Source organism: Anolis sagrei, chromosome 1 (assembly GCF_037176765.1).
Source record: "Anolis sagrei isolate rAnoSag1 chromosome 1, rAnoSag1.mat, whole genome shotgun sequence".
In the NCBI taxonomy this organism is placed as follows: Eukaryota; Metazoa; Chordata; class Lepidosauria; order Squamata; family Dactyloidae; genus Anolis; species Anolis sagrei.
The window spans coordinates 9,124,721-9,134,228 of NC_090021.1; the positions used below are offsets into that span (position 1 = coordinate 9,124,721).

Consider the following 9,508-nt stretch of genomic DNA (forward strand, 5'->3'; position numbering starts at 1 on the left):
TAAGGGCAAAAAAATGTGGCAAGACCTGATCCTGGCGTCCCAGCTTCTCAATCCATCTTTTGACACTTTTTATGATGAGCTTTTGATGGCAACTGAGAAGAGATCGCTTGGATGGCGCTCTCCAGCTGTGTTGCAAATACAGCCATTGGCATGCATTCGGGGGCCGCCAATAAGTTCTGTGGATATTACAAGAGCTACCAACTGTGTGTTTTGTTTTTTCAGCTTTTTGATTGACTACTGCAACTCTCGACATTTATGGGTTTGACTATCGTTTATTTGATATCTAGGTCTCCCAGTACAATTTGATGGTAAAGTTCTACAACAGTGGTTCTCTACCCTGAGGGTCCCCAGATGTTTTGGCCCTCAACTCCCAGAAATCCTAACAGTTGGTAAAGTGCCTGGGATTTCTGGGAGTTGTAGGCCAAAACATCTGGGGACCCACCATTGTTCTACCTGTTTCTCCAGAATCATGCTGAAGGACCTATCTATTCCAAGAGAGGACACTTTTCTAAGTATTTATAGGTCCTATAACACAATTTTGTGGCCAATTTTCAGCAGAACTGACCATAAAGTATGTTGAAAGACGTAGCACTGAAGGTCCTCCAGAGCCATGTTATGGTCAATGTGCAATGGCCATAAGAGTCATGCTGGAGGACCTAAAGGTGTTATTTCAAATTTGGAAATGAAAATGTTGTAAAGCAATGCTTCTATTTCTATTTCTAAATGTGGAAGAACACCTATAGTTCTTTAGTTACCTGGGAAGGTGAAGAGCTTGAACACAGTTTCTATCTTAAATATCTCGGTGTCACCTTAGATCGAACACTCCGTGAACACCAAGCACAAAGTAGCTGCATGCAACAACATCCTGTGGAAACTTACTGGTAGTGCATGGGGAGCGGACCCAAAATTAATAAGATCAGCCCTGGCCTTGTCTTACTCAAATGCTGAGTATGCCTGCACTGTTTGGGATAAGTCTGCCCACATGAAGCAGGTGAACATAAGCATTGAATGAAACATGCTGAATAATCACAGGATACCTCAAACCTACTCCTGTTGATAACTATAAGCTAGCTGGCATTGCCCCCCCCTCCCCCAATGTGCGATTGATAGTTGTTGCTAACTGGGAGAGAAATAAGGTTGAACACTGTGAAAGCCATCCACTGCATGGTTATCAGCCTCCTCCCAGAAGACTCAAATCAAGGAAAAGCTTCATGAGAACCTCCACTCCTCTCAATGTTCCTCCAGCAACAGGAAGAATATCCCTCTGGGCAACTAGACCAGGAAATCCCAACTCGATGGCTCCCCACGAGGGTCTTCCTCCAGGGGCAAACCAAGAATGGGCAACTTGGATGTCCCAAACAGACTCAGAAGTGGAGTGGGCAGATCAAAAGACAACCTGGCAAAAAGGCACTACCTAAAAGAATCCTCCACCTTGTGCAACTGTAGAGCAGAACAAAAAACTCCACATCTGGATGCTTGTCCACAATGTCCTGCCTCATGTGCAGAGGAAGTTTTGTTTAGGGCTACAGGCAATGCAGTCACGATTGCCCATTTTTTGGTCAAAAATTATTTAGTTGCTTGGGCTCCCTCTATTTTATGAGTTGTATACTTATTTATGCAATGCTTTTGAACCAAAATAAATGAATAGACTACAACTGTCCATATATATGGGTTTGACTATTGTTGATTTAATATTTAAGTCTCCCAGTGCAATTTTATGGTCAAGTTCTACCACAGTGGTTCTCAACCTGTGGATCCCCAGATGTTTTGGCCTTTAACTCCCAGAAATCCTAACAGCTGATAAAGTGCTTGGGATTTTTAGGAGTTGTAGGCCAAAACATCTGGGAATCACTGTTCTACCGGTTTCTCCAGAATCATGGGGGAGAACCTATCTATTCCAAGAGAGAATACTTTTCTAAAGTATTTATAGGCCCTACACCACAATTCTATGCTCAATTTTCAGCAGAACCAACCATAAAGTCATGTTGCAAGATGTAACGACACTTTTCCAAGTATCTGAAGGTCCTCCAGAGCCATTTTATGGTCAATGTCCAATGGCCATAAGAGTCATCCTGGAGAACCTAAAGGTGTTCCTTCACATTTAGAAATAGTATTTTTTGTGTTTTTTTCCACTTTCGGCCCCTAACGCCAGCAAATGTGGAGGATTTACTATAATAATACAGAAAAGAAATAATCAGATAGCCAAGATACAAAAACATATAATTGGTTCAGGCACAATTGTCACCAAATAGATCTTAAAAAGTGAGGAGCAAACAAAAGCATGAACAGAAAAGCAAATAAAAGCATGAACAGATCATGTAGTTAGAATTTAAAATGAACCATAAAGGTGCTTCAGAGACATGTAAAAGATGGCAGTGTGATTCTTCTTGTAATAACTAATGCAAAAACTAGTATTACCAATATGGAGGCATACAGAAGGTGCCATTAATCTTAGGAGCTTAACAAATCATTTCCCAACTCTGTATAGAGTCCTTAAAAAGACATACACTTTTAACAGCCAATAATCCTGGAATTATTTAATTTTTGTGGAAATATATATATATATACACCCTTAACAGAATTGAAGAATCCAATAGTAGGAAAGTGTTGCAAAATGCAAGTAATGCATGGCTGCATTGAAAAAAAAAACTGACATAAATTTGGAATTCAAGATGGAATTTGTAACTCTGAATTTGTATTTTTTTCAACACTGATTCTGATAAAAATGATTTAGCCTTCCAATAATTGCTATAGATCATACTGGCTGTCAAAGAGTCTATGCCAGTGTTTCTCAACCTGGGGGTCGGGATCCCGGGGGGTGGTGGGGGTGGTTACAAGACGGTTTCAGAGGGGTCACCAAAGACCACTAGAAAATATATATTTCTGATAGTCTTAGGAACCCCTTTGTCAGAGAAGGCTGAAGATCTCTCCGCCTGTCCTTCTCTTCCTTTTTGGAATCAGATGGCAAATCCTCTCACCAAAATCCCTCCTCTGCTATGATTGGCCAGACTCTCAGCCAATGGGGAGGGCTGTTTCTGAGACTCCAAGCAGAGGAGGGGAGAACAGGCGTGTTTGGTGCATGGCAGCATGTGCAAGCAAGGGAGAGCATGTGAGGCAGGAGTGAGGCTCTCACCAGCGAGTCCCTTAAAGGCATGAGGGTTCTGTATGGGAAGTTTGGCCCAATTCTATCTCTGGTAGGGTTCAGAATGCTCTTTGATTGTAGGTGAACTATAAATCCCAGCAACTACAACTCCCAAATGTCAAGGTCTATTTTCTCCAACTCTACCAGTGTTCACATTTGGGCATATTGAGGATTTGTATCAAGTTTCGTCTAGATCTATCACTGAGTCCACAGTGCTCTCTGGACATAAGTGAACTACAACTCAAAACCTCAAGGTAAATGCCCACCAAACCCTTCCAGTATTTTCTGTTGGTCATGGGAGTTTTGTGTGCCAAGTTTGGTTCAGCTCCATCCTTGGTGGAGTTCAGAATGCTCTTTGATTGTAAGTAAACTAAAAATCCCAGCAACTACAACTCCCAAATGTCAAGATCTATTTCCCACAAACTCTTTCAGTTATCACATTTAGGCATATTGAGGGTTTGTATCAAGTTTGGTCTAGATCTATCACTGTTTGAGTCCACAGTGTTCTCTGGACATAAGTGAACTACAACTCCAAAACTCAAGGTCAATGCCCACCAAACCCTTCTAGTATTTCCTGTGAGTCTACAGTGCCCTCTGGATGTAAGTGAACTACAACTCCAAAACTTAAGGTCAATGCCCACCAAACCCTTCCAGGATTTTCTGTTGGTCACAGGAGCTCTGTGTGCCAAGTTTGGTTCAGTTCCATCATTGGTGGAGTTCAGAATGCTCTTTAATAGTAGGTTAACTATAAATCCCAGCAACTACAACTCCCAAATGACAAAATCAATCCCCAACCCCACAAGTATTCAAATTTGGGTGTATCGGGCGTTTGTGCCAAATTTGGTCCAGTGAATGAAAATACACCCTGCATATCAGATATTTACATGATGATTCATAACAATAGCAAAATTATCATTATGAAGTAGCAGCAAAACTAATTTTATGGCTGGGGGGTCCCCACAACATGAGGAACTGTGTTAAGGGGTTGCGGCATTGGGAAGGTTGAGAAACACTGAATTATGGATTCAAACTAGCTTCTCCAAAACTGATGAGGATGCCACCTGCCTATTTTTGTCTTGTAGCCGAATTGGCAGAATCACTGCTGTCTCTAAGGTGGCAATGGCCAGTTGGCATCTTTCCTGGAGGCAAGGGAGTTGGAAGAGTGCGCTCCCAGCAGTCAAGCTTACCACATGTTTTGCCATCCATTTTGTTTACTAGTCTCAGAACCACAGACTCCTTTCTCACCCAAATATACGAATTTCAAGGTACAAGATCAGTTGCTAACTATGGCATTTTACAGCCCTATCGCAGCAAAATATATACCTGCCCAGCTGAACCGGAGTTTTCTCTGCCATCCCAGCCACAAAGCGAAAAGCCAACCCTTGCATTGTCCTTGCTGGTGGGAGAAAACTATCATTCTGAAGTCAAGATTATGGTGGGAGGGATTTGACAAATGATAGCAATGACTTGGATAAATTATAATGACGACTTAGCCAAAGGTCCGCTCCAAAACAATGGGGCAACCCTGAGGAGAGGAGGCAAGAGAGATTGGAGATGTCCACAGTCTGTCTTTTTGGTCACATAGCATAGTCCAGTCTTTCCACCATTGGTCCATGGGGCTGGCTTGGCCTTTCACCAGTCTAGGAAACGCCATAGTTGTTGTAGTAGGTCGCCGTCGCGTCTGCGAGGACCGAAATGAGGCTGGCCTCGGATGAGGTGGATGGGGCCGAGGAGATAGACGCAACCAGTGCCCCTCCGGCCACCTGGGAGACCTGGACGTGTCCACTGATGAGCAGCCCGCTAGGCTCCGGATGTCCTCCGGGTGCGTTGAGATACTGGTCAAACTCGTCACGATCCATTTCCTCCAGCAAGTCATCCTGGCTCAAGGGGTCCAGGGTGTCGAAGTTCTGGTGCTCCGGGGGAGGAGAAAGCTGGCCGAGGTGGGCCTGGAGAGCGGGGGTCTGGAGAGCAGGGTGGAAAACAGGTGAGTAATAATTTCCTGAATTTCCCGAGCAGCTCGACGGAGTAGGATGGATAGAGGACGAAGGCATGTGGGTTAGAGGCCGGTTACACTGGAGAGGGCTGGCGTTGTATTCCAGAGAGTAGGGGGCTCCGGGCATGTGGGGTCGATGAGGGTCTTCGGAGCAAGGGGTGGAGAAGAAGCTTTGCTCCGGGTCAATCACATCCAACGGAGACATCTCCGGTGGCGTGGGCAAGCCATACGGGTAGCTGTCCATGTGAGCACCGAGGTTGCCGCTTCCAACCGGTGCCTCCCGGTACCGCCCAAGGCTCGGCAACACCGAAGTGGGAGAATATTCAATCTGGCCGTCTTTCTCACCCGCTGCCCGGCCGCACGCCCTCTTCTCTAGCAAAGGGTCTTGATCCCTGGAGAGGTTGCCCAGCAGGAAACTAGGATCCACCCGCTTACAGATCCGTTTGACTTGTTTCTTCCTTCTCGGGCGGTATTTGTAGGTTGGGTAGTCGTGCATGTGCTGGACACGCAGCCGCTCTGCCTCTTCGACATAGGGCCTCTTCTGGGACGGGGTTAGAGACTTCCAGGATTTGCCTGCGGAGATAATAAGAAGTTCTTCCGCTTTAATAATAATAAAAAAACATTATTTATATTCCGCCCTATCTCCCCTATTTCCAAACATAAAAGGCAAACATTCAATTCCTGGACATATCAACAATACACCCATAACATAATGCCTCAACATAACAATACACCCATAATATAATGTCTGAACATAACAATACACCCATAATAACGAAAATTGACACCCCAACATATACCGTATATACTCGCGTATAAGCTGACCTGACCTAGTTTTACCACACACAAAAAAAAAAAAAACTAGAAATACGTATTGATTCAAGTATAAGCTTAGGGTGGGAAATGTAGCAGCTATAGGTAAATTTCAAAATAAAAATATATACCAATAAAACTACGTTAATTGAGTCATGAGTAGGTTAAATGTTTGCAAATGTTTACATAAAACTGTAATTTAAGATAAGACTGTCCGGCTCTGATTAAACCATTAATCTAACCTTCTTCAATGAAAGTGTGCTTATGTATCCTTCCAATAATAATAAGAGTAAAATAATAAATGTAATAACAAGAATAGAGTAAAACAATAAATGTAATAATAACAATAACAGAGTAAAGTAATACATATAATAATAATAAGAATAGACTACAGAACTGTAATAAAAACAATAGAGTAAAACAATAAGTGTAATAATAGAGTAAAATAATAAATGTAATAATAAATAGAGTAAAATAATGTAAATGCAATAATAATAAAGTAAAATGATGTAGATGTAATAACGAGTAAAATAATAAATATAATAAAATAGACTAAATTAATGACTGTAATAAAAAAGGGGTGCTTACAAGATATATATATATATATATACACACACACACACACACACATACACACAAACCGCATTGAGTTGCCGAAAATAGGCTGAAAAATGCGGTATAAAAATAAAGCAAATAAATATATATATATATACACACACACACAACAGCGCTCCATGCAGTCATGCCAGCCACATGACCTTGGAGGTGTCTACGGACAACGCTGGCTCTTCGGCTTAGAAATGGAGATGAGCACCACACCCCAGAGTCAGACATGACTGGACTTAATGTCAGGGGACAACCTTTACCTTTACCTATACACACACACACACACACACAATATATTATATTATTAGCATAGTACAATATCTGTATTAAATATTACTATACTGTATTATACCATTATATTATAATAATATTATTAGTAATATTATTAGTAATATTACATGTAATATAAATATATAATTTATATATATATATATATATATATATATATAATCATATTATTAGTATTATATTGCATTACATTATAATATTAGAAATTTAAAATTTAAAATATACAAATATGCAAACATTAAAATAGAATTAAACCTACACATTACTTAAAAAAATCAGAGTTAATATCCATCAAAACAGTTAAAAACCACAGCAGGTAAAAGGTGAGCCGGCACTCTCGATTTGCAACGCTCGGGGTTTTTGGAATCCCGGAGTTCGCGTTCGCGTACATCGTGAGAGATATCTCAGAGATGGGACCCAAGTCTAAACATGAAATTCATTAAATTTTTATATCCATATAGCCTGAAGGTAATTTTATACAATATTTTTTTTTCATAATCCTGTGCATGACACGAAGTTTATGTACGCTGAATCATCAGAAGGCGAAGGTGTCGCTATCTCGCCCGACTTCAGCCTTCTGGATACGAGACGCACAACCGTAATTATGTTTTTCTAATGTTCCGACTTCATTTCTAAGAGATGCTCAACCGTGATTTGTTTTTCTATCCGTTTTCAGTAAGTTTCATCACTCTTTCAACTTTTGCATTACCCATTATTTGGACTGTATTTTGTTCTAACTTGCGTTGTGAGTCATATGAGGGAAAGGCAAATACTATTTGAGAAATAGATTTGGGGAAACGTAATGATTACACATATCTGTATTACTATTATGATGATTATTTATACTCCGCTTCTTCTTGCGAATTGCATGCATTTTGTCCTCCCACGTCAATATCGAAGACAATATTTTTTTACGAGTTGATAAGAATCAACTTAATTAACTCTTATTAAAATTCAATGCACAATTAAGTGCTTGTTGGCACCCGAGAACGTACACTGCAATGATATCAAAGTTTCGGGAAGTAACTGTTTGGGATTACAACACAAAGAATCCCCAACTTCTTTGCCAGGGATTATGGATATTGTAGTCTCCTCCCAAAATTATTGCCCCCCAAGTTCTGCTGTGATAAGAGACAGATCTACCATATTTTCAGACTGGAGATATTCCTCAAAGCCATCACTGCATCTTGTGGCAATGAGTTCCGCAGGTGAGCTCTCTCTGTATATGAAGATGTCTACCTGTCCTATTGTTGAATGCTCTTTATCTGGAAATCTGAAATCCAAAATACTCCAAAATGGTCCCCATGGAAGGCTGAGAGTGGCATCTTTACTTCCACTCTTTTCTCAGGCCTTCCTCTCTTTCACCATCCTATCCTTCCTTCCTTCTCTCTTTCCTTCCTCCTTCCCTCCCTCTTTCTCCTTCTCTTCCAGACTACTGTCCTTCCTACATTCCCTCTTTCCTCCCTCCTTCCTTCCCTTTTCTCTTTCCATCCTTCTCTCTTTCCTCCCTCCCTCCATCTTTCTCCATGTCCTACCTTTTTGTCCTTCCTTTTCCTCTTTCCTTCCTTCCTCCTTTTTCTCCCTTTCTTCCTCTTTTTCCTTCCTCCTTCCCTTCCACCCTTTTGTCCTTCCTTCCCATTTGTTTTTCCTCCCTCCCTTTCATTCTTACATCCTTCCCTTTCTCCTGCCTCTTTCCTTCCTTCTTTCCATCCTTCTTTTTCCTCCCTCCCTTCCACCCTTTTCTCTTTCTTTCCACATTCCCTTCCTTCCCTCCCTCTTTCTCCTTCCATTCTTCCCTACCTTCTTTTGCCTTTCTCCTTCCTTCCTTCTTTCCATCCTTTTCTTCCTCCTTGCTTCTCTTTTTCCTTCCTCCCTTTCGTCCTTCCTTTTGCCTCTCTTTCATTCCTCCTTCCCTTCCTTCTCTCCCTCTTTCTCCTTCCGTTCTTCCCTTCCTTCCTTCTTTTTCCTTTCTCCTTCCTTCCGTCTTTCCATCCTTTTCTTCCTTCTCTTTTTCCTTCCTTCCTTTCGTCCTTTCCTCCCTCTTTCCCTTCCTTCCCTCTCCCTTTTTCCTTCCTCCTTCCCTTCCACCCTTTCGTCCTTCCTTCCCATTTGTCTTTCCTCCCTCCTTCCCTTCCTTACCTCTCTTTCTCCTTCTGTCCTTTCCTTCCTCCCTTTCATCCTTATATCTTTCCCTTCCTCCCTTTCGTCCTTCCTTTTGCCTCTCTTTCCTTCCTCCTTCCCTTCCTTCTTTCCATCCTTCTCTTCCTCCTCTTTTTCCATCCTCCTTCCCTTCTACCTTTTTGTCCTCCCTTCCCTTTTGTCTTCCCTTCCTCAACTCCCTCTTTCTCCTGTCCTTCCCTTCCTCCCTTTCCTCACTCTTTCCTTACTTTTTTTCAATCAATCCTTCTCTTCCTCCCTTTCTCCTTTTCTTTTTCCTTCCTCCTTCCCTTCCACCCTTTCATCTTTCCTTCCCTTTCGTCTTCCCTTCCTCTTTCCCTTCCTCCCTTCCCTCTTTCTTTCCATCCTTCCCTTCCTCCCTTCTCTCTTTCCTCCCCCCTTCCTTTCCTTCCATCCTTCTCTTCCTCCCTTCTCTTTTTTCTTCCTCCTTCCCTTTCACCTTTTCGTCCTTTCATCCTTCCTTCCTTCCCTTTCGTCCTTCTTTCTTT

General features: G+C 41.9%; 1 protein-coding gene across 1 annotated transcript in view; it reads right to left on the bottom strand.

The window, feature by feature from the left end:
• Positions 1 to 2,702: 2,702 nt before the first annotated feature.
• SOX7 (SRY-box transcription factor 7) overlaps positions 2,703 to 9,508 on the bottom strand; it is a 21,371-nt gene continuing 14,565 nt past the window's right edge. The window contains exon 2 of the mRNA XM_060754653.2: positions 2,703 to 5,708. Within this exon, the coding sequence (XP_060610636.2) occupies positions 4,783 to 5,708 (926 nt within the window). The 3' untranslated portion in view covers positions 2,703 to 4,782. The remainder of the gene's footprint in view (positions 5,709 to 9,508) is intronic.